Source organism: Carcharodon carcharias, chromosome 12, assembly GCF_017639515.1.
Source record: "Carcharodon carcharias isolate sCarCar2 chromosome 12, sCarCar2.pri, whole genome shotgun sequence".
NCBI lineage: Eukaryota > Metazoa > Chordata > Chondrichthyes > Lamniformes > Lamnidae > Carcharodon > Carcharodon carcharias.
In genome coordinates, this window is record NC_054478.1 from 115,337,508 (window position 1) to 115,363,928 (window position 26,421).

Consider the following 26,421-nt stretch of genomic DNA (forward strand, 5'->3'; position numbering starts at 1 on the left):
AGGCAGCGTGTGTTTGATTAATCTAATTGAATTTTTTGATGAAGTAACTGAGAAGGTTGATGAAGGAAGTTCATTTTAAGAAAGCGTTTGATAAAGTGCCACATAAAAGGTTGGTTAACAAAACTGAGGCCTGTGGAGTAGGTGTGTCAGCTTGCATGAAAAAATTGGCCTAAGTTCAGAAAACAGTGAGTTGTGATAAATGGTTGTTTTTCAGACTAAAAGATGGTAGACTGATGTGTTCCCTAAGTGTTAGTGTTAGGACCACTGCTTTTTTGATATATTTATAATTAATTGGATATTGGAATTTGCCAATGATACCAGTGTGGCAAATACTGAGGAAGATACCAATAGATTGCAACAGGACATAGATAGACTAGCAGAATAGGCAGACATGTGGCAAATGGAATTTAATACAGAGAAATGTGAGACGATGCATTTTGGTAAAAGGGATATGAGCAGGCAATATATATTAATGGCACGGCTCTAAAGGTTATGCAGGGACAGAGGGACCTGGGCGTTCATGGCATAGATGTTTGAAGGACATATTGAAAGAGTGGTTAGCAAAGTATATGGGATCTTGGTAGAGTTATTGAGTACAAAAGCAGATAAGTTATACTGAACCTGTATAAAGCTCTGGTTAGACCATAGCTAGAGCATTGTGTCCAGTTCTGCTTAGCACACTTTAAGAAGTATGTGATTGATCTGGATTTTTATCTGGTTTTGACTTCTCTTAGATTACATGGCTGCAAGCAAATAGGCAGTGTCTGTGTCACAGCTATGTGAGACAGGCTAAGTGCATAACTTGGTCTTTGCCTGTCTCTCATTTTTGCAAGTTCCAATGCATGATAGGATAATGCAGAGAGAGTGTAGAGTAGCAATATTTTTAGCTTGTGCTACATATAACAGGGAAGTACACGATGGGCCAATCTAAAGTGAACTTCTGTTATACCTACCTTGGTTAATTGAAAATGCAATGCAAAAAAACAAACCTAACTTATTTAATTTATGCCATACATGGGTTGGGTGTCCCTCCTCCGCCTCCTAAGAGGGCAGTGGCAACCATGGATTTCCACTGCATTGGTCCATGATTATGCTTGGCAAAGTGCTGCAGCAGTTTAGCTGTGGCCTTCTGCAGTATGGCTGGCCAGGAAACTCTCCTATATTTACCTTCTGCCATCATGCATATCAGAAAGATTTACAAGCCGATAATCAATCTGTTTGGCGGTTATGAAGGTACTTTCCATGGCCATCAAGTGCTGAAGTGGAACTTGAACCCAAAGACAGGGACACTGCCACTGTGCTACAAGACCTCCAGGGCCAGGACTTTATGCCCTCCCACCCAGCTGGATATTATGGTCCCGCTGAACTGAATGGAGATTTAAAAGGCTCACCGCATCCACCAGGAGGAGACACGTTGCTGCGGGGCTGTAAAATCCTGGCCCAGGTGTTCCTCAGTCCAACAATAGACTCAAAAGTTGTAGAAAGTTAGAATTACACTACTCCCTTAGAGAGCAAATGGGGTAAAACGCATTGGGGAAGCAAAAAATTACATAATTAGCAGCTGACAAGAGGACTTCTGTTTCCCTCACCTTGTTACATTTCAAAAGAGGTTTGAAGGTGGTGACACCATATTGAACATGACTCCATTACTAAAAAAACAAGAAAATTCTGTAGCCAGTATTGAAGTTACAAAATTACTTAATATTCAAAAAGTCAAATATAAAAGCCTTTCTTGACAAGACCTTGTTTCTCAAGGCTGATATTGCTTAGTAGCAGCTTAGGAATTAATATTACCAGGATTGTGTGTTGTCAGTTTTGCCCTGAACTACTATTGGAAATCTGTGGGTAAGTTCTTTGACATTCATTTGCATGAAATTGACAAGACCACATTCTGTTCAGAAACAGTGAGGTGCAGACACCTGAAAAGCCACAAAGGAGGTTTGAGTGTAGTACCATTCACTTTAGCTTCTCATTCAAACAATGCAGCACTCCTGCTGAAGTGTCGGTCTGGATTATCTGCTTAGATCCTGAAGTGAGTTTTGAACACATGGAAGATAGAACTGGACATGGCGGGGGACAGGTGAGGGGAGGGGGGGTTGGAGGCAGTGTGGGGAATGCAAAGGTGGATTAACCTCAATAGGATGTGTGATATAGAGGTTGGTAAATATGCTCCTGCCTGTTTTCTATCCCCACCCATGTCCAATTTAACTCGAGCATCTTCTGATTCATACACAATAGTAGTACTAACTGAGCCAAGCTGATAAGAAATGGCTGTTTTCTTAGCTAAATGTTCAATGCTTCCCTTTCCTAAGTACTTTGGATAGGCAATTGTAATTGGTTAAAAAAAAAACCACAAATTTCACCCAAAACTAGTTTTTTTGCTAGACCAGAATGAAATCTGAGATTTTTTTGACAGGCCTGTTAAATATCCAATGATCTTGTTGAATTTTAAAAATAAGAACAATAAAACTTTGACATATTTTAGTCACAGGAACAACACTGCCTACTCCAAATATACAATGAAGGATTTTGTTTGCTTAGTGGGTGGTTTTGATCATTGGACATTCAGTCAATATAGTAAAAGTTTTCCTAAACATTACGTTGTCCCTATCGTTAAATCAATACATGCCCATGGCAAGCATAGTTGGTTAAGTGCAATTACAAAAATCAAACAGTCACAAACAAAAGTCTTCTCTGTCGCCTGGCTACAAAATGAGTTTCAGGAATCTCATTCTGGACGGCATGGCTGAGAATTCTGGGAAAACCCAATGGATTAAAACAAGAACACTGGAAATTCAGGCAACAGTCTTCCAAAAGACTGGTGGCAGGTTATTACTAGGAGTCCTCGTGTATAAATGTGCTGTTTGAGTTTAGGTGTCTTCACGGTCTCCTTTCATAACTTTGGCAAAAATCCAGCAGAATCAAGTATAAGCAAACGCTTTTATCCATTTACAGTATTTTTAGTTGGTTGCTGGGAAACCAGAAGCCAGAGGCCCTGAGAATGCCATGTGCAACACTTCCATCCACTTCCAGCACAGCCTGCCCAGCACTCCAAGTGGGAAGGGGGCAGGCACGAAACATCCCAACTGGCCAAATCATGATGACAAACAGTTGTTTCAGTAGATTTGACAAATGTTCTTGACATTTGGACTGCGCAGCTCCGCTGAACACTTGCACTATCCATTCACAAAAGAACATGCTTTCAGCTGGAAGAAGAAACCCATTAGTAGCACTGTTTGAAGAGATCACCATCCAACTTTCACATAAGGTGATTTAGATTAACCTCTGCTATTGTGGAGGAACTGTGGAGTGTTTTTAGAGGTGCTGTGGTGGGTTCCAAGATTTGACAGGGATATTGCTACATCCTCACAGGGAGTGCAGAGGATTTGGTAACCTGTCCACACATAAGTACAACTGGTAGGGGCTGCAGTGGCAGTGACATCTAAAACATAGCACAGATCAATGGAACAATTGCTGGGAAGAGGAGAAGCTCTGTGCAAAGGGAGGAGGATGAGGAGGAAGAGGAGGCATGGAGGAGGCATCTGACATGCCTTCATTCCAGATGGGCTGTCCATGAATATCTATTCAGTCTCCTTATGATGGCAACCCTTCACCACTATTGCTCTAAATTGTATCCAATTTCCCATTCATCTGCAACATGCCATTGAACAGATATGCACCTGAATTGAAAAGGCCAAATTCATGAGAAGTTAAAACTTGTGCCAGGAGAATAATCTCTAGAGAAAAACCTCACTATGGGCGCCAGTTCTGAGATTAAAAGTTCCAGGTTGAGAAAGGAAAATAACAGAAGTAAATCCTCATGAGCTAAGAATCACTTTGGACTAATTCCTGGAGAAATGAATGTCTACTTAAAGGACAGCGTAAAGTACATCTGCAAAGTGTGTTTTCGGTCCTGCTAAAAGAAAAAGGAGAATGTTCTGTTTTGTGGTTTAAAGAATAAGTTGCCCACAAAGATACCATTTTTGGTTGTTTACAAGGAAGCCTATCTGTAAATTAATCTATTATTATTGTATAATATGAAGCCAAAGAGGAAAATAACAAAACTTTGAATGTTTATTTGATGCTGGATGATGTATTCTTCGAATGTTGTTGACAAGTATCTGCTGAAAATGAGTGACATAAGAAAGTGAATGCCTGAGTGGATTAACTTGATTAGTCAAATAACAAATAGGCAGCTATTCACTTGTGAAATTAAGTGCAGAAATTTTTTGTAATACTCAAATTGGAAAATACAGAAGCTGTAAGGAAAGCTCATGAGAAATTAAGAGATGTTTGGAGAGACTGAGATAAATCTGTGCATTACCATTGCTGAATCTCCCACCATCTATGTCTGGGGGTGGGTGGGTGGTGGTGGGGGGGGGTGGGTGGGGGGTGGGGGTGACCATTGACCAGAAGCTTAACTTGACAAGCCATATAAATACTGTGGCTACTGTAGTAGTCAGAGGCTGGAAGTTCTGAGGGGAGTAACTCACCTCCTGATTCACCAGAGTCTGTTCACCATGTACAAGGCACAAGTCAGGAGTGTAATGGAATACTCTCCATTTTCCTGAATGAGTTCAGCTCCAACAATACTCAAGAGGTTTGACCCCATCCAGGACAAAGCAGCCAGCTTGATCAGCACCCTATCCACCATCCTAATATTCACCCCCTCCACTACCAGTGTGGAGGCAGCAGTGTGTACAATCTACAAGATGCACTGCAGCAACTCACCAAGCCTTCTTCAATAGCACCTTCAAAACCCATAACCTCCACCATTTGGAAGAACATGGGCAGCAGATGCATACCAACATCTGCAAGTTCACCTCCAATTGATATAACATCCTAAGTTGGAATTATATCACCATTCCTTCACTGTCACTGGGTCAAAATCCTGGAAGTCCTTGCCTCACAGCATTGTGGGTGTATATGGACTGCAGCGGCTCAAGAATGTGACTCACCATCACCTTCTCACAGGCAATTAGGAATAATGGCCTTACTTGCAATACTCAAGTCCAAGAATGAATTGAAACAATATGGAAGAATGTATTGTCAATGATACTTGGCTCCAAGTGATGGAACTCCTGGTGAACTGCCATTTGGTGAAAGGGAAGACCAGAAATGAAGCTTTACTTAGTTTAGACTCACTCACAAAGTGCTGCTCAAATAATGAAAGCCCTTCGTTTGTTTGTCCTTACCCTTAATTTATGCAAATAACAGATTAATTTCCTTTCTCTAAATGAAACTTAGCAATTAATGCTCACCATAGTATTTTGAAACAGACCAAAGAAAGAAAAAGTGATTTTCCATATTCTTTATATATAAAGCTGCAAGATGCCTCTCTTCTAGGAACCCCAGTAACTTCTTGGTATAAGCACTCCTTTTCATAAAACAATCAAATAATTGATAATTGATGACTTGCATCAACTCATTTGATCGTGGACATTTCCTTTTTTTCCTAACATTTGTTTCATGTTAGCTTTTTTCACATCCTTTTTTTGTGTGAACGTTATCCCACAAGGAATGATTATCTATGTAACATTAAATGGGCAAACTATTTTCAGTGCACCCCTTGTAAAGAATGTTTCCTAATATATTTGACAAATAAAATCCCATATCCATTGCTTCCACAGCTAAAGTACTTCTAACAACACTTGTTATTTTCTTAGTTTCGCAGGCTAAAGGGCAATATTTCCTATTTTAATTTATCAAAAATATTATTAAACCTGCTGCACTTGAATATCCATCAGGAAGATTGGCATGAGAGGCATCACTAAAAATAATTAATTTCGTGTTCTTTTGGTCACTCAAGGATAGAAACCTAAGTGCGTGTTTCTCCATTTTTAATGTTTTTCATCTTTTATTTGTCTTTAAAACACTCTCAACTTCAGGTGCTTCAGCATAGTACTTACTTCCAGTGCAGCAACACTAACATCTGGTCTTGTCTGAGTGCTTAACCAATTCAACTGACCAATCGAGTTTCACGACTGCTCTGTTTCTTCTTTAGATCTGACATTGTCTTTCTGTGATGATCTAGCATGATTAACTGGAATAGGAGTAGCACTCCCTAATTCAAAGTTAATCCCGACCTATCTTGCTTAATGTCTAAACCAATATATTTAAAAGCCCCTGAAGCCTAACTTCCAATCTTAAATTCCAAATTAATCTTATTAATAACATGTTTCACAAATTCCACAGTACCAGCCCATAAGAAATCATCAACATGCACCATGAAGATGCCTGAAAGTCACCCTCGTTGATACCAATAAAACATTATGGGATATGTTTTTAGTTGAACATAGCCTACTATCAGCAAAACATACTTCACCAAAAAATACCACACCCTCATTCAGGCCATAAACGCATTTGTTTAATTTACAGTTTCTCTTTTGCATCACTTGCCACTTTAGGTGGTTTCAGAAACACTCCTCTCTCAAAGTTTTCACCCTGCAAAAATATGGCTTTTATGTCAATTAATCTACACATTAATCTAATCTAAGCGAAAATTGCTGAAAAGAGAGACATGTTGCTGAAGATTTTCGTCTTGCGCTCATCAGGACAAATGCAAGAAAGGAAAATTTCAAATGATCATTACATTATGTATTCTTGGCTGACAGCCCAGAAATCCATTAGCCTATTGAAATACATGAGCCCTAGGAAAACCATTGCTTGATTGTCAGCTATGATCTATACTGTCAATTTCACAATGCTTATTTACACAAGATAGAGCTTTCAAGTACTTGAAGTTTCTGCTATTGATACTTTCAAGGGTCTGGATGATTGACACTTATATTGGGCTATAATAAAAAGGAGTTATTTTAAGAAAGTGTAAAATTATCAATAAATGACTTTTTAAAAGCCATTTTTCTACACATACTCCTGTCACTATAGCTGTTTGTTAGTACAGAACTTGAGTACTGCTGAAAAAAAGAGCCATTTTTTTGTCAAACCTTTTCACCTTGCACTGATCAGGACAATTCGCAAGAAAATACCAATGTCAAGAGAAACAACATATTTATACAGTATGGGAAGAGAGTGCTGACTGGTCAACTGGTGCATTCTCCATGGCAACACCTCTACCAATCAGTATCCATTTACCAACCAATCAGCACTCTCTTCTCAGAGAGTATAAACATATTGTTTCCCTGACATTAGTATTTTCTTGTGAACAACACAAAATGAAAAACTTCAACAAAAAATCTCTTTTTTTAGCAATTTCACAATATCATTCATTGCTTCTATACAATGTATAGTGGGTGAATGGGCATGGAAATGCTGTAGCTTGGCAAGGGGGGCATAGGGGTTGTTTGGAGGGGGCATACCTTGACATGGGAGGTGTGAGGGACCATAGGGGGTGAGTGGCATCATATCTTGGAATGGGGGCATCAGAGGCCGTAGAGGTTATTTGGGGGGGCATACCTTGGCATTGGGATATGGGGGCTGTAGGGCTTGTTTGAGGGGTCCCAGTGGCAAGAGAGGACATAGTGGGTGCGTGGGGCATGGGGAGTGTGTGGGATTGAGGGGGTGTGAGAGGTGAGGTCTGGAGGATCTTTCTATTTTTATTATAACTGGGACAAAGTCCCACAGCATGAAGGTGGGCCTTTTAAACAGCCCGCCTCCACACCTGGCAGTCCCTATGGCTCCCTCTGAACTTTTTCCCAGCCCAGTTGGCCAGACTGAAGAACGCACATTTGCGCCCTCCCCCACAATGAAAATCCCATCCTGGCAGGCACTTTCTCCAGGGGCAGGCAGGTCAAGCCAGGAATTTTCCTGGCTCCCACTACCTGCCTCGAGAATGAACATCCAAGCCATAGGTTGAGATTTCAGATTCTGGTTTAGGACCCAGGTGTTACAAAGAATTCTGGGTCCCAACCCTGCTCCAACAGCAAAAAGTGCATCCAATGCAATTTCTGGACACAAGTGTTTTAGTTGGCTAAGAGTCACTTTTGCCCCTCAATTAGTGGTACAGTGGCAGACACGGGACTGAGGTAGGACCAGTTCAGGAGTAGGCCTGACTTAAAGGGAAGCTGCTGTTTGTCAAGATTATGGAGACTGAGGTAGAGCAGAGGGCAGCGGGACTCCAGTAATCCCAAGAACCTGCCTTTGTGCTAGGTATGACTCCAATCAGTGGAGAGTTTTACCCCTGATTCACATTGACTTCAGTCTTGCTAGGGCTCCTAAATGACACACTCGGTCAAATGCTGCCTTGATGTCAAGAGCAGTCACTCTCCCTTCATCCCTGGGTTTCAGCTCTTTTATCCATGTTTGAACCAAGACTGTAATGAGGTTTGGAGCTGAATGGTCAAGGTGGAACCCAAACTGAGTGGGCAGGTTGTTGCTGAGTAAATGATCCCTGTCCATGTTTAAAAATAATGTTTCTAAGATTTCAGCCTTAAAACCCAATGAAATCAATGTATAACAGAAAGAACCAGTGTTATACCTCTTTTATGTACCTCAGTGTTTCAATAAACAGGAGGCCTTGAGGTGCAATAGGTAGTGTCCCTATCTCTGGGCCATAAGCTCCGAGTTCAAGTCCCACTCCAGGACTTGATGGCCACGGAAGGTGCATTCTTAATGTGGCCAAATAGATTGATTATTAAACTTTAAATCCTTTCAACGTGCCTGATGGCTGGTAGGCAGTAAGAGCAGGAGTATCCTGGTCAGTCATGCCTGATGCACAGTGGCAGCCCTCAAGCTATGGCCTCCGGCTAACGACCTGTTCCAGGAAATTCTAGCCATGTAAACATGCTTTGCCTGCCTCGTGTGTCACCAGACATGGGAAAGCTCCAATTTAAGTTTCAAGAAACAAAGACCTGGAAATACTGCTTCAAAACTATAACAGTAATCAGCTGTTAGCTACAGGCAATCTTTCCAAATATAGTCTTTTTAGATGTAATAGTACAGCAGCTGTAATTTATTTTGTTCCCCTAATTCTCTTTTCGCTTCTTCTGGTGAACATGGGTCCAAAGGTTTACTTTTAGTGCTTCGCTCAACTAACCATTTTTTTTTGTGCGTGAATCTAAACAAAGGTATGAGATGTTCCGGACCAAGAAAAGGATTGAGAACCAAGCCCAATCCCAACCTCGCGAGCAATCAGGAATGAGAAAACTTTGGGTTTTGGGTGACGTAAATATCACAGTCTGAAAATAGGATACACATTAAACTGGACTAAGTGCATACTGGGATCAGCTGAGTGCCTGAATTTTATAGCTACTGTGTATGGCAGAACAGATAGGTGGCTGCCAACTTGTGACAATGCTGTGATAAGACTGGAGCATCTCTAGGGAAATGTTAAATTTGATATTCTAGAACTGGCTCTTGTTCCACTCAAAATGCACTGCTCTAAATGTTCCTCTATCCCATCCCAGTGCCTCTTACAAAATTGCACCTTTTTACTTCCACAATGTTATCATAAGACATAAAATCTGTGGAACACCTTATCTGTCTCAGTTTCTCCTTCTTACAAGCTACAGAATTTAAAAATACAAGCTTTCTGCCACCTAAAGCAATCAATTTCTCTCCTGCTCTCCTCAACTGTGGTCATGTCTCGTGTTGTGGTGCTTCACCTTGGTTTCTCTCTTTTAATTTACTTAGCTGTGCTTACCCAAGTCTCTCTTCTTCTTTCTTGCGTAGATTCAGATCCCGTTGAACAACATGCAAGACATGCTCAGCCTCGTCTTCTGTCAGTTTTGATAGATCCAGCTTCCTTGCCATATTCTCTTAACTTCAGTAGTCAAAAGTGTGCCAGTGGACAAAGTGAAGAAATTTGTGTAAATACATATTTCAAATCTTTTCATAAATTTCAAGACATATCCTGGTTACATTGTTTTAAATCATAGTACAGATAAAGAAGTTTAGAGTCAGGAAATGACTATCCAGCTCAATAGGCCTGTCCCTTTTTTCACTGATCGAGTTCACCTTCTCACAGTTCCTTTCAAACCTTTGTCTCTTCAAAGAGAAATTCATTTCTGCTCTCTGGTTCAAATGCCTCCCTGGTGGCTTATCCCAAAACAAGACTAACATTTGGGTGGAAGTAGCTGGCATTCTTTTCCTAATCCCGACTTTTCAAATTAGTCACTTGATATTTCAGGCCTTCACCAAAATTAATACTTTTTTCTGGATCAGTGCTCCTAACTCTCGTCATAATCCTGAAATTAGGTCATTTTGAATGAAGTCTTCTCCTTTACAAGGAAAACATTTTAAAGTTTTATCAAATTTTAAATTACTGATTAGCAGAACCATCTTTGTAACTTGTCTCTAGATCTTCCCAAGGAGAATAGTGTACTTCTATCTATTAGCTGACTAGAGGCAGGCAGAGTAATTGTGATTAATTTTTTGTTAGCATAAAATGTTTTAGGAGTCCTTTAAAATAATGCTACATGTGTTATTTGGAGAGCAGATACCATGAAGTCACATTTTACCAGTATAGTGTATGGCAGAGAGCCTTACCGCTGCAAGAACATACCAGGAAACTATTAAAATTAACAGTTGGAGGATTTTGGAGCGTGTCTCACAATTTTCTGATTGGTACTTCAGGCAGGCAAATTTCCCTGCAGGAAGCATGCATTTTGGAGGGGAAAAAGTGTAGATTATTAGAGAGCTTAATACATTTCTTTTGCTGAGAAACTACAGTTTACAGAATGACACCACAACCATTATTCAGAATGATCTCATTGAAAATTCAATGCTGGGCCAGTTCCTGTCTGCTGTCATCTCATGCAATTTGCTCACCAATCAGTGGCAACACAATATGGCTGCCGCATGCCAAGTAACACATCAAATATTTACAATTTCATTGCTTCAAAACTACAAGGTAAAAGCAAATTTACTGATTTGGTACTCCACAGGTTGCTACAAGGGTAGGTGAGGGGGAATTTCCCTCAAAGAGAGATTGAGATAGGGCTATGACACTGTGCAGCCAACACTCCAACACTTGAGGGTGTCGCTCTCCACTGGGTGTGTTGGATCAGTAAATTTGTCCTTGGGTGCAAATAATTTAATTTTGGTGCTACAAGTGCAATTGAAAATGCTTTGCTTTGGAATATAAGAAATCTTCCTCTTCATTGGAAATTCACCAATGTGTAGGCGTTAGCATCTCTGGTTCCAGAATTCTGTGAGGAGTAAAGCCCCAGGCTCCCTTCCCTGAAGGATATTAATGGATCAGTTGGGTTTTACTTCAGCCTAGAAGATTCCATGGTCATTTTTTATGGTATCGCCCCTACAAAACCAGATTTATTCAATCCAATACCACAACTTTCCATGATGGGATCTAAGTTGCGTGAACTATTCAGCTACTGTACCCCAAGGAAGAGGAAAGGAGAATGATGCACAGTGCGGAATATAATGGCAGGAATGTGCCAGTGGATGAACTTGTGGCAGAACTGGAGCAACTCATGTAATGCTCATCTCAACACCATTTAGTAAATGACAGCAATACTAACAAACACATTGCTTTTGAGTATATTAAATTCAAACAATGAAGACTGTTTTATAATCACAGAATCACACAGTGCAGAAGAGGCCCTTCAGCCCATCGAGTCTGCACCGACACGTGAGAAACACCTGACCTACCTACCTACCTAATCCCATTTACCAGCACTTGGCCCTTAGCCTTGAATGTTATGGTGTGCCAAGTGCTCATCCAGGTACTTTTTAAAGGATGTGAGGCAACCCGCCTCCACCACCCTCCCAGGCAGTGCATTCCAGACCGTCACCACCTCTGGGTAAAAAGTTTTTCCTCACATCACCCCTAAACCTCCTGCTCCTCACTTTGAACTTGTGTTCCCTCCTGACTGACCCTTCAACTAAGGGGAACAGCTGCTCCCTATCCACCCTGTCCATGCCCCTCATAATCTTGTACACCTCGATCAGGTCGCCCCTCAGTCTTCTCTGCTTTAACGAAAACAACTCAAGTCTATCTATAACTTCATAACTTAAATGTTTCATTTCTAGCAACATCCTGGTGAATCTCCTCTGCAACCCCTCCAGTGCAATCACATCCTTTCTATAATGTGGCAACCAGAACTGCACACAATACTCCAGCTGTAGCCTCACCAAGGTTCTATACAACTCCAACATGACCTCCCTACTTTTGTAATCTATGCCTTGATTGATAAAGGCAAGTGTCCCATATGCTTTTTTCACGACCCCACTAACATGCCCTTCTGCCTTCAGAGATCTATGGACACACACACGAAGGCCCCTTTGTTCCTCAGAACTTCGTAGTGTCATGCTGTTCATTGAGTACTTCCTTGTCAAATTACTCCTTCCAAAGTGTATCACCTCACACTTTTCAGGGTTAAATTCCACCTGCCACCTATCTGCCCATTTGACCATCCCATCTATATCTTCCTGTAGCCCAAGACATTCAACCTCACTGTTTACCACCCGGCCAATCTTTGTGTCATCCGCAAACTTAGTAATCCTACACCCCACATAGTCATCTAAATCGTTTATATAAGTGACGAATAATAAGGGACCCAGCACAGTTCCCTGTGGTACGCCGCTGGATACAGGCTTCCAGTCACTAAAGCATCCTCTAGTCATCACCCTCTGTCTCCTACAACTAAGCCAATTTTGAATCCACCTTATCAAATTAGCCTGTATCCCATGTGCATTTGCCTTCTTTATAAGTCTCCCATGTGGGACCGGTCAAAGGCTTTGCTGAAATCCATATAAACTACTTCAACTGCACAACCATTATCTACATACCTGGTCACCTCCTCAAAAAATTCAATCAAATTTGTTAGGTATGACCTCCCTCTGACAAAGCCATGCTGACTATCCCTGATCAAACCTTGCCTCTCCCAGTGGAGATAGATTCTCTCCTTCAGAATTTTCTCCAATAGTTTCCCTACCACTGATGTGAGACTCACTGGCCTGTAGTTCCCTGGCTAATCTCTACAACCCTTCTTAAATAGTGGAACCACATTAGCTGTACTCTAGACCTCTGGCACCTCCCCCGTGGCCAGAGAGGAATTAAAAATTTGGGTCAGAGCCCCTGCGACCTCCTCCCTTGCCTCCCTCAGCAGTCTGGGACACAAATCATCCAGATCTGGTGATTTTCCACTTTTAAGCCTGCCAACACCTCCAATACCTTGTCATTCCCTGTATCAATTTGCTCAAGTACCTTGCAGTTTCTCTCCCCGAGTTCGATACTTTCATCCTTATTCTCTTGGGTGAAGACGGATGTGAAGTATTCGTTCAACACTCTAGCAATGTCCTCTGGCTCCACCCATAGATTGTCCCCTTGGTCCCTATTGGGTCCTACTCTTCCCATTGATAAACTTATAGAATATCTTGGGATTTTCCCTACTTTTACCAGCCAGAGCTTTCTCATATCCCCTCTGTGCTCTCCTAATTGCTTTCTTAAGCTCCGCCCTGCACTCTCTGTGCTCCACTAATGCCTCCCCTGATTTGCTTCCCTTGTATCTGCTAAAAGCCTCTCTTTTCCTTCTCATCGTATCCTGAATATCTCTGGTCATCCATGGTTCTCTGGGCTTGTTACTTCTTCCTATCACCCTAACGGGAATATGTTGAGCCTGTGCCCTCCCCGTTTCCTTTTTGAATGACCCCCCACTGCTCTTCTGTAGATTTCCCCACAAGTAGCTGTTCCCAGTCTACCTTGGCCAGATCCTGTCTTATTTTACTAAAATCCGCTCTCCGCCAATCCAAAACATTTTTTTGCAACTTGTCTATTTCTTTGTCCATAACAAGCTTAAATTATACCATGTTGTGGTTGCTATCATTAAAATGCTCCCTCACCACCACCTCAGCCACCTGTCCGGCTTCATTCCCCAGAATTAGGTCTAGCACTGCACTGAGGGTCCCTTGTTGGACCCTCTACATATTGACCTAAAAAGTTCTCCTGTACACATTTCAAGAAATCCACTCCATCTAAGCCCTTAACACTATGTCTATGTTGGGAAAGGTGACATCACCTAATATAATTACCCTTTTGTTATTGTTTTTACACACCTCCGCTAATTGTGCACATATTTGCTCCTCAATTTCCCGTTGACTCCCTGGGCGTCTACAATAAACACCTAACAATGTGGCTGCCCCTTTTTTATTCCTACACTCTACCTACAAAGCTTCATTTGATGCCCCCTCCAAGATATCATCTCTCCTTACTGCAGTAACTGACTCCTTAACAAATAATGCAACGCCTCCTCCTCTTTTACCCCTTCCTCTGTCTCGCCTGAAGATTCTATATCCCGGAATGTTGAGTTGCCAATCCTGCCCCTCCTTTAACCACGTTTCACTGATGGCTACTATATCACAATTCCACATCTTTCATAATACTTGCTATATTTCCATAATGTCCTACATTACAAATTATGTACATGCTTCTTCAATTCATATATATTTACAGTTTTTTTAAAAATCATTGATTTCTTTTATATCTCACCCCATCTCAAAAATGGGGGCCCATGTACAAGCTTCTAGCTGTGCTTTAGGTTTTTAAGGGCATTTTATATTACCATACAGACAATTAATACAATAAAGCTAATCTGATGTTAAAGGTGTATTTTACCTCCCTTTCATTTTACTTCTTTCTTGAGGTTTTTAAAAAATTGAGAATTAAGGCCCATATTGTGAAACACCATCAAAATTAAAAAGAACAGGAGCAAACTCAAGAGAAATCAAAAGTACTATTTAGGTGACTTCAGCCCATGTCACTTTTCAGGGAAAGTAAAGATTGAGAGATTTAATCAATTCCACAATTTTAAGACCGTGCAAGTGGATCAATTTCAGTAAGAGAAAGTATGGCAAGTCTTAAAATAACTGTCAGAGAATTACATAGAGCATATATTACAGACACAGGACATTTGGCCCAATCAATCTATGCTCCACTCGAGCCTCCTCCATCTTTACTCATCTAAATCTATCAGTATAACCCTCTATTTCTTTCTCCCTCATATGCTATCTAGCTTCCCTTAAATGCATCTGTACTATTTGCCTCAACTATTTCCTGTGGTGGAAAGATCCACATTCTCACTACTCTCTACTGCTGAAAGAAGTTTCTTCCAAATTCCCTATTTGATTTTTTGGTGACTTTTAAAATTTATTCATTCATGGGGTGCGGGCATTACTGGCTAGACCATCATTTATTGCCCATCCCTAATTGCCCTTGACTACCTTATATTGATGGTTTGTAGTTTTGCCACACTTTAATCCATTTTGTAAAGTATTTTTATGCCTTTTGATATGGAAGGCATGATACAATAGCAAGTATTATTATTTACTGATCAGCTTCAGCACAGTGAGGAAAAACATGTGTCCAGCATGTGACAAGATTGAGTTAAAGGAGCTTTTTGTTAATAATCTGCTGCAGACCCTTTTGAACTTACAGAAATCCTTTCCATTATAATTTTAAGTTGATTTTTAAAAGACATTTATTACAAATTATCATTTATAAAACGTAGAAAAATGCTCAATACACTGCTATTTAGGATAACTTAACTGGTTGTTCTTATTCTTAAATGGCCACATCAGAGAAACATAGGAGCAATTAAATCCATCTGCAACAAATTATTGGAAGTTTGAAAAAATATTAAACACAAATTGTTTCGTCAAGATCTGAGCCTGTGCTATGCTATATATACAGTGCTCTGTTCAAGTTCCATGATTACAGAAACCAGTCAAAATTAATGGCAGGAGATTTTTCTGATGGCAATCAAGCTTTCAACCTGGTCCAGCCATTTCATAGCAGTCAATTTATGTCCATCCATTTTACACTCAACCATCTTATACCCGATCATGTTATACCCCTCTCTCTTCATGTAGCATCCTCCTTGTTCGAGGGTTGCTAATCATAGCTTACACTGTGATATCACTATAGCAAACAAGCAGTTATCAGATACTCAACATGGCTTCTGGAGAAGGTTTTGGCTTACTAATTCGAGTGAATTTTCTTCTTAAGAAGTTACAATGTTGGATGAATTGATAGACATTATCTACCTAGATTTTCAGAAAGCCTTTGATAAGGTACCTCACTAAAGCCTACTCCACAAGCTAGAATCATTTGGGATCAGTGGGAAATTGCTTCAATGGATTAAGAACTGACTGCATTCACGTATGCAGAAAATGGTTATTAACAGTTATGGAACTGCCTAGTAGTAGTGTCCCACAGGGATCGGTATTAGGGTGAGTACCATTTACTTTCTCCATTCATGACTGTGAATTTGGGGGAATGATCTGTAAAGATTGAGGATAATATGCTGATTTGTGCAAGCATTAGGAATGTGAAGAAGAATAGATTTGCATGCAAATCTTGATGAGATGGGCTACAGGCACACCACTCCACTCCCCCCGACCCCCACCCCGCACCATCTACAAAATGGTACTTACCCTAGATAAATGTAAGGTTATATACGTGGAGCAACAACAAGTAAACTTGCATCCTATCAGGAATAGAACTGAAGTCTACAGACAAGGTGAAAGATCTGTGTTATAGCAAATAATTCTCTTAATGTTCGCAACCAATGCTGTGAAGTGATAGACAAAGCAATTAGGGCATTAGGTTGCATTGCCAGGATGACTCAATATAACACATTTTATTCTTGTATAAGACTGTGATTAGGCACCCCCTCACATGGTAGGTGATATAGAGACTTTGAGGAGGGGCACAAGAATGACACCTAGCTTAAAACATGTTGGGTACTAATATAGGTTTAAAAAGTAGTGTTTATTTGTCCACAGCTAGCCTGAACAGGGCCGGTGGATCATATGATGGGCATAGGGTTTATTTTAAATCTATTCTTTTCTCCTACCTCTTTCATAGTGTTCTGAACTGTGGGCCTCGGTCTTTCACCTAAGTTTTTCAACAAAAGGGCTTGTTCCAAAATGATGGTCTATGGTCTTAGATCCACCCACATGCTTTACTTATAGCTCATAATAAGTCATATGCATTTAACTTTTCTCCCAAAGGTGTGAATCATGCTGGAATATATGGATGAGAACAATCATCCACTATTAGCCTATGAGTTTAATTAATGAGTTTCAACAAGCTTTGTGATTAAGGGGCAGGGTCACATATCACACCCACACCTAATAGCTTTGCATCCAACATTTCAGATGCAGTGTCTTAAAAACTATCCTCCTCCCATAACAGCTTTTAATGACTCTACACAACTAAAAGAAAGCAGAAGCTGATTAATTTTTAACCTACTTTAAGATTTTTTTTACTGAAACATGCAAAGAACTTTGTGATATAAATTTAACTGAATGCCTGTAGTCATGTTGGTACGGATCCTCTCATTCACAGCCGTCTACTCATTTGAAAAGCGTGAAATTATCGGAATAAGTAGTTAAACTAAAGTTTCTAATTTTTGGTCTAGAAACCCCTGTCCAACATATTGAGAAGAGTTGGCAATTTTCCCTTTTCATTACATTGCCCTCAGTGAGACCTGAAATGCTAACGCTGGGCTGAATTTTTGCCATTGCAGCAGGAAACAAGAGGCCTAGTCTGTTTATCCTTTCCTGATATGCATCCCCACACATTTCTGGTATCATCCTTGTAAATCTTCTCTGCACTCTTTCTAGTGCCTCTATATCCTCATTATATTACAGCAATCAGAACAGCAAGCAATACTTTTTAGTGTGGTCTAGCCAAGGTCTGATACAGTTTAGCATAACTCGCCTACTTTCCAATTCTCTCTCTCTAGAAATAAAGACTAGTGCTTGGTTTTCTTTCTTTTATGGCCTTGCTAACATGTGACACAACTATTAGTGATTGATGTATTTATACACTGAGTTCTCTTTGTTCCTAGTCTTAGACTTACACCTTCGAAGTAATACGTGGATTCCTTATTCTTCCTACCAAAACATACTATCTCACTTTTATCTTCTATTGTTGAATTTTTCCTATTCTGCTAGTTTATTTCATGTCCTTTTGCAATTTGTTGCTGTCCTCCTCAGTATTGACTATTCACCACCAGCCCCCCTACCCCGCCTCCCATTTGCAAATTTAGAAATTGTGCTTTTGATTCCAAAGTGCAAATTGTAAAAGTAAATTGTGAATAGCAGTGGTCCCAGGACTAATACTTGTGGAACACCACTTTCCATCTCTTGACATTCTAAATAACTACCCTTTATTCCCAGTCTCTGCTTTCTTCTGCTTCAAGCCAACTTGCAATTGATTCTGCCACTTGTCCCCCAACTCCATATTCTCTAACCTTATTTATTAGTCTATTGTGCAGCATCTTATTGAAGGCCTTCATATTCTATCTTGCCATGCACTCCTCTGCTATCTATCCACTTTATGTACGTCTCGCTCCTAGTCCTCAACTGTTCCTTTATGTTTTTTTTCCATCCATGGAGTCCCACCAGTGTTTATTTTGCTCTTTCCTTTTAGCAGGATATATCTTATGCACTCTGTTGAACACTAGTTTAAATATTTCCCATTGTTGTTCAACATCATTGGTTGCCAATATTGTTGCCCCTTTATTTTCCCAAGTTCTAGTCTCAGCCCCTAAAAATCAGCTTTTCTCCAATATAACCTGATTTTCATCATAATTATGTCTTTCTCTGTTATCATCTTAAAGTGTATTATATTTTGGTCACTATTGCCTAGATGTTCCCCTAATTTGACTTTTCTTATCTGCTCTGGTTCATTCCCATCACTAGATTGTAATCTTTCAAACTTCCTTAGGGTTCTGGAAAAATCTCAGTGGATTGGGAAACCGCACATGTAACACCTCTGTTCAAGAAAGAAAGAAGATAAAAAGCAGAAAACTATAGGTCAGTTAGCCTAACATCTGTCATTGGGAAAATGCTTGAATACATTATTAAAGAGATAGTAGCAGGACATTTAGAAAATCATAATACAATCTAGCAGAGTCAACAAGGGAATCGTATTTGACAAATTTATTAGAGCTCTTTGAGGATGTAACAATTAAGGTGGATAAAGGGGACCAGTAGATATAGTGCATTTGGATTTCCAAAAGGTATTTGATGAAGTGCCACATAAAAGATCCCCAAGACCAGATGGCCTGCATCCTAGGGCCTTAAAAAAAGGTGGCTGCAGAGATAGTGGAGCCAAGGACGGCAAAATGAGTTTCTATATGGACAGCAACAGGATTTGAATTGAATTGAATGTCCACATTCAGGGCTAGTACCTTCATAGATCAGAGTGAAATTGCTTGGAATAAAAACAGAAAGTGCTGGAAAAACTCAGCAGGTCTGGCAGCATCTGTGCAGAGAGAAACAGAGTTAATGTTTCGAGTCTGTATGACTCTTCTTCTTGAAACATTAACTCTGTTTATCTCTCCACAGATGCTGCCAGACCTGCTGAATTTTTCTAGCACCTTGTTTTTATTTCAGATTTCCAGCATCCGCAGTATTTTGCTTTTATCTTAGTGTAATAATTTGGGATGCCTTAAAAGCCTTATCCATTGAAGAGTTATACAGTGTAGCTAAACACATGGACTTCAGTGTCTGCCCAAAAGCTAGGAAACCCAAAATCCTCAAATTATTGACTGGCCATTTCTCAATTGAACCTTAAGAACAGGAGGCAGTCTTGGAATCTGAAACAGACAGGTTAGCATTAGAAAGTATACAGTTTGAACAGCAGAGATTAGAGCTAGAGTTTCAAGAAAGAAAAACTGAAAGAGGCCTTTGTGATGGAAACAACAGAAGAAGCTACAAGCACAAGCAGACCAGGAAAGAAGGGAGCTTGAACTGAGTAGGGAAAGGTCAGCATACCCAATGATCCAAGTTTAGGACAGAGCTTTTAGCTCTTAAAGTACTGACAATTGGTACCAACATTTAATGAGGAGGTGCACCTGCACCTACTTCAACTTGGTCTACTGCATTCGCTGCTTCCAATGCAGTCTCCTCTACATTGGGGAGACCAAACACAGATTGGGTGCCCTTGCATGACCCACACCTTCCTGTCGCTTGCCATTTCAACACACCATCCTGCTCTCATGCTCACATGTCCGTCCTTGGCCTGCTGCAATATTCCAGCGAAGCCCAATGCAAACTGGAGGAGGAACAGCTCATCTTCCAATTGGGCACTTTACAGCTTTCTGGACTTAACATTGAGTTCAACAACTTCAGACCATGAACTCTTTCCTTTGTCTTCACCCCTTTCTCAAAATTTATTTTTTTTCTACTTATTTTTATTTTCATTTTTATTTATTCATTTACTGTTTTATCCATTTTTCTATCCTTTATTCCTCAACCACTGCCCCTCCCCCACCCCAAAAAGGCCATCTGCTTTCTTCACTCTTTTTTTAATCCCCTTTTTTCTACATTCATTGTTTTTTATCCACTTATTTTCATTTTTATTCATGGCTTTATCCCCTTTCACATTCCCCTTCTATCCCATGTTCTATCCTTTTTATCCACACCACTGCCCCTTCCCCCCACCCCATCCCCAAAAGGGCCATCTGTTGCTTGTTCCATGTTGTTCTTTCATACAATGCTACCCTTATCCTGCTATTATCACATTCTTCTTTTTTACCTTTACGCCACTATCAGCACCTTTTATAGCCTTTTCCACCACCAATAACACTCCCTTTGTCTTTTAGTTTATGACATCTTTGTCAATCTCTCCTTCGTCTTCACCTATCGCTGGCCTTCTATCCAGTTTCACCACCGCCCCCAACTTAAACAGTATAAATTTAATCATATTTCCACTTCTCTTCAGCTCCGAAGAAGGGTTATCTGGACTCAAAATATTAACTCTGTATCTCTCACCACAAGTGCTGCTAGGCCTGCTGAGTTTTTCAAGAATGTTCTGTTTTTGTTTCAGATTTTCAGCATCTGCTGTATTTTGCTTCTATCTAAATGAGAAGGGTGTTGAAGCGTTCTTTGTGTCATTTGAAAAGCTTGCAATGAGGTTGAAGTGGCCAGTGGGGGCTTGGATCCTTCTCCTGCAAAGCTGATTAACGAGAAAAGCAAATGAAGCTTATTCCCTATTGTCCAACAAGGCTTCAGCAAACTGTGAGATGACTAAAATGCCAACCTGAGTGCATATGAGCTGGCATCGGAGGCATACTGGCAAAGATTCCAAACAAGCTTTCATTGAATTCAAAAAGGTTAGCTGACTTGCTTTTTGGGTAAAGGTACCCAAGATAGAGCCCACACAGGAAAGTCCCAGAAATGTGGTTCTCCTCAAGGAATTCACAAACTCACTCCCCCTTTCCATATAGACCCATATTGAAAGGCATAAGCTCTCCAAAGCCAGACAAGCAGCAATTATGACTGATTATTATGACCTTATCCACAAAGCCTTGTCCCAAGAAAAATCCTTCCCTAATCACCTCAAAAAATCCAAGAAGGATAGAAAGTGGGAGATTGATAGGTGAATAAGCAGCTGCAGGTGGGAAAATAAACACAGGGGACCCTACTCTGGCTAAAAAGAAAAGGGTCAAGAACAGGTTTGATGCCCAAAAGTTTGTGTGTTTTCATTGTAATAACTGCTGGAAATTGAAAGGAAAAACAGAAGGTTTTGTCAAAGTACATCAGGCCAGTGCAAGCAAAGTGACCCTGACAGAAAGCACAGCAGACAAGACTATGGCTCCAAACATGGAAATTAATCCCTTTAAACGTACCACTGTGAGTGCAGCAGAATTTAACAGAATTCCTTAAAGTTATCAAGATTTTGTGTTTAAAGGGGGAGTAGCCCCATATCCCTCAAATGAGGCAAGTAATTCCATAGTCCTACTTAGGGATGCAGGAGCCACACAATCCTTCCTGTTGGGAAAAGGCAAGACCTTCCCACCTGAGAACGTACTGAATGCAAAGGTTTAGTGAGAAGTATTGCAGGGAGATATATGCCCGTACCTTTATATCGAATGCTCCTGGAATGCAACCTTTCAGGACTGGTTACCATCAGGATTGTGCCTAGTTTACCTGTGGATGGGTTTAGCCTGCTCCTGCTCCTGCTGGGAGCTAAGGTGGTAGTTTCCCAAGGGTCTTAGAGAAGCCAGATTAGGTTAGGGAGACAGGGAGATGTTATAAAACCCTGTTTTATATCAAAAAATGACTATTTATTGAGTGGGCTGAAACCACAGAATAAGTTTTAAAAGAACTCAAAGTGACCTCAACAGCATGTCTCAAAATGGACATTTCCATAACTATACCTAACAATTTACAAAGCTATCAGAACAGAGTCGTGCTGCCTGGGGGATAGCCCACCCAGGACAATAAGCTTAAGGGAGTGTGAACAGCCATTTTCTGGACCACTCAAGGGCTTAATAATAATCTAATTATTCAGGTGGATGAGGATGTTAAACTCAAACACTCTGGAAATTGGACCCCTGCTCACCAAACGCCTTAATTTAACTATTTTAAACAATGGACCCAATGTGAATTTGATATGACCATGCTGAGTAACTAGTTTGTGAAGGAAGGTCATGTAACAGCAGGCATGCCCTTTGTGTAAAGAGATACTGATTTCTGGAATCAGTGCGCAAAAAGACCGTGGCCTGAATCTTCTGGTTGGCGTGTGGGAGCAGGTCCAGCTCGCCGACGCATAAAATGACACGTGGTGACATCGGGCATGCGTCCTGATGTCACAGTGTGTCATTCTGATCTTCAGTTCAGTGGGCGCGCACTGGAGTTGGCTGCGCGCCTGCTGAACTGTCAAAGGCATAGTAAGGCCATTTAAAAAGAAATTAAAAGAATTAACGGAGCTGCCTGCCCAACCTTAAGGTTGGTGAGCAGACGAAGAGCTCAGGTGACCTTCGTATTTATCATGAAACCTCATCCATGGGACACTGTCACACGAGGGACATGTCTTGAACTTTTTTTTAATTTAAATCTTTCATTATGAAATCAACTCCCTGAGGCAGTTCTGTGCCTCAGGGAGATTTCTGCGCTCTTTTGCGTGCATGTTGGAATGAGCGCAAGCCCCAGCTCAGCCTCCTTCTACTGCCTGCACAGGGAGCGCTCAGTGCTTCCTGGTGCACATCACGCTGGGCAGGCCTTAATCGGCCCAACCGCGCCCATTCCCGCTCATCCCACCTGACAGGGAGAAAATTCTCTCCCATGCGTACGTAACAAGGAGAAGACTCGTGGTCCCCTTCTCACACTCTCTCTCTCTTTCTCCAGCTGTTCTACAAGTGTGCCCTGCCTATACTCTGACCAGTCAAATACCACGGGCAGCATCTTTAACATAAACTAAGCAGCTGCTGACTCCAGAAGAAAAGACAAAAATTGTCTGTCAACATTTAAAATTCTCTTGGCATAGAATCTGGAAAGCTCACCAAATCTAGCCTGAAACCTTCCAAGTCATCAATCTATGATTGACTCTCTTTTAGGATTCTTAAACCATTTATCTACCCTCCCTCGTTGTAACCTACTGTGTGTATGCTGTGTGTGTGTGTATGTGTGTGGTGTGTGTGGGGTGTGTGTGTGTGGTATGTGTGTGTATGTGTGTGTGGTGTGTGTGTGTGGGGGGGTATGTGTTTGGTGTGTGTGTGGTGTGTGTGGGCTGTGTGGTGTGTGTGTTTGTGTGTGTGTGTGTGGGGTGTGTGTGTGTGGTGTGTGTGTGTGTGTTTGTGTGCGTTTGTGTGAAAGTTGGAGTGTTTTTATTATTTTTCATATTGGTTACTAAGTACAATAAATACTATTTTCTTTTCTTTCAAAACTTACACGAAAGCCTGTGTGTATCTTTTACAGTCACTGCACTTAAATAATTAAACGCTCACTGAATTGCTAAGCAAACTCTTGTAAAAACAGCTGTTGCAGTTAACGGAGAGGTGGACAGAGAGGGGAGACATTCTATCTCTTCTCACGTACCATTTTTGATAGAAATGATTCACAAGTTGTACACTTGCTGCCTGCAACAATTTTTTTCCTTGTTCTTTCACAGGCTGTGGACTTCACTGGCCAGGCCAGCATTTATTGCCCATCCCAAATTGCCCTTGATAAGGTGGTGGTGAGCTGTCTTTTTGAATAGCTGCAGTTTGTGTGTTGCAGGTACACCCACAGTGCTGTTAGGGAGGGAGTTCCAGGATTTTGATCCAGTGACAGTGAAGGAATGGTGGTAAGTTCCAAGTCAGGATGGTGAATGGCTTGGAGGGGAACTTCCAGGTGGTGGTGTTCCCATGCATCTGCTGCCCTTGTCCTTCTAGATGGTAGAGGTTGCAGGTTTGAAAGGGGCTGTTGAAGGAGCCTTGGTGAGTTGCTGCAGTGCATCTTGTAGATGGTACACACTGTTGTCATTGTGCGTCAGTGATGGAGGGAGTAAATGTTTAAGATGGTGGATGGGGTGCCAATTGAGCAGGTTATTTTGTCCTGAATGGTGTTGAGCTCCGTGAGTGTTGTTGAAATTGCACTCTTCCAGGCAAGTGGGGAACATTCCATCACACTCCTGACTAGTGCTTGTAGATGGTGGACAGGGCCTTGGGGAGTCAGGAGGTGAGTTACTCGCTGCAGAATTCCCAGCCGCTGACCTGCTCTTGTAGCCACAGTGTTTATATGGCTGGTCCAGTTCAGTTTCTGGTCAATGGTGACCTCCAATGCTAATGCCATTGATTGTCAAGGGGAAATGGTTAGATTCTCTCTTGTTGGAGATGGCCATTGCCTGGCACCCAGTGCAGTGTGAATGTTACTTGCCACTTATCAGCCCAAGCCTGAATTGTTTGATCTAGGTCTTGCTGCTTGCAGGGACAGATTGCTTCAGTATCTGAAGAATCACAAATGGTGCTAAACATTGTGCAACCATCCCCACTTCTGACCTTACGATGGAAGGAAGGTCATTGATGTAGCAGCAGAAGATGGTTGGGCCGAGGAACTACCCTGAGGAACTTCTGCAGTGGTGTCCTGGACCTGAGATGATTGGCTTCCAACAACCCCAACTATCTTCCTTTGTACCAGGTATAGCAGAGAGTTTTCCCACTGATTCCCATTGACTCCAGTTTTGCTAGAGCTCCGTGGTGCCACACTCGGTCAAATGTTGCCTTGATGTCAAGAGCAGTCACTCTCATCTCACTTCTGAAGCTCAGCTCTTTTGTCCGTGTTGGAACCAAGGCTGTAATGAGGTCAGGGGCTGAGTGATCTTGGCAAAACACAAACTGAGCATCAGTGAGCAAGTTATAGCTGAGTGAGTGCCACCTGATAACACTGTCAACAACCTTTCCATCACTTTGCTAATGATCCAGTGTAGACTGATGGGGTGGGAATTGTTGGGGGAGGATTAATTTGTCCTGATTTTATGGACAGGACAAACTAAAGCAATTTTCCACTTTGTTGAGTATATGCCAGTCTTGTTGCTGTACAGGCTAGGGGTGTGGCAATTTCTAGGACACAAGTCTTCAGTACCATTGCCGGCATGTTGTCAAGGCCTATGGCCATTGCAATATCCAGTGCCTTCAACCATTTCCTGATATTATGGGGAGTGAATCGAATTGGCTGAAGACTGGCATCTGTGATGCTGGGGACCTCAGGAGGAGGCCATGATCCACTCACACTTCTGGCTGAAGATGTTTATAAATGCTTCAGCCTTTGTACTCCTCCATCATTGGGGATGGGGGTACTTGTGGAGACTCCTCCTCCAGTTAGTTGTTTAATTCTCCACCACCATTCATGACTGGATGTGGCAGTATTGCAGAGCTCAGATCCGATCTGTTGGTTGCGGGATTTCTTAGCAAGCTGCTTCCGCTGTCAGGCACGCAAGTAGTCCTGTGTTGTAGCTTCACCAGGTTGATACCTCATTTTTAGATATTCCTGATGCTGCTTCTGGCATGCCCTCCTACACTCTTCATTGAGCAACGGTTCTTGTGATCCCCCTGGCTTGGTGGTAATGATAGAGTGGGGGATATGCCAGGCTTCAAGGTTACAGATTGAAGTTGAATACAATTCTGCTGCTACTGATGACCCACAGTGCCTCATGGATGCCCAGTTTTAATTTGCTAGATCTGTTCTAATACTATCCCGTTTAGTATGTCAATAGTGCCACATAACATGATGGCGGGTAGCCTCAATGTGAAGATGGGACTTTGTCTCCACAAGGGCTATGCAGTGGTCACTCCTACTAATACTGTCATGAACAGAAGCATATGTGGCAGGCAGGGTGGTAAGGATGAGGTCAAGTAGGTTTTTCCCTCAGACCCATATCTAGCAGCTATGTCCTTTAGGACTCATTCAGTAGAGTTTTAATGCTCTTGGTGATAAACATTGAAGTCCCCTACCCAGTATACATTCTGTACCCCTGCCACGCTCAGTGCTTCTTCCAATTTATGTTCAGTATGGAGGAGTGCTGTTTTATCAGCTGAGGGGGAAGTGGTAAGCAACAGGAGGTTTCCTTGCCCATGTATGATCTGATGCCATGGGACTTCATGGCGTCTGGAGTTAACATTGAGGAATCCCAAGGCAACCCCCTCCAGACAGTATCCCATTGTGCTGCTACCTCCGGTGGTTCTGCCCTGTCGTGGGACAGGACATACCCAGTGATGGTGATGGTGCTCT

The 26,421-nt window shown here is 41.5% G+C and overlaps 1 protein-coding gene across 7 annotated transcripts in view; it reads right to left on the minus strand.

Annotated features, from left to right (window-relative positions):
* Nucleotides 1-26,421, minus strand: part of LOC121285236 (rab effector MyRIP-like) — a 209,050-nt gene that overhangs the window by 177,941 nt on the left and 4,688 nt on the right. For 6 of the 7 annotated variants that reach the window (XM_041201597.1, XM_041201602.1, XM_041201599.1 and 3 more), the window contains exon 3: nucleotides 9,602-9,721. In XM_041201597.1, the coding sequence (XP_041057531.1) occupies nucleotides 9,602-9,711 (110 nt within the window). In that variant the 5' untranslated portion in view covers nucleotides 9,712-9,721. Of the gene's footprint in view, nucleotides 1-9,601; nucleotides 9,722-13,126; nucleotides 13,157-26,421 lie in introns of those variants that run through there. The other variant, XM_041201598.1, reaches the window with a different exon arrangement.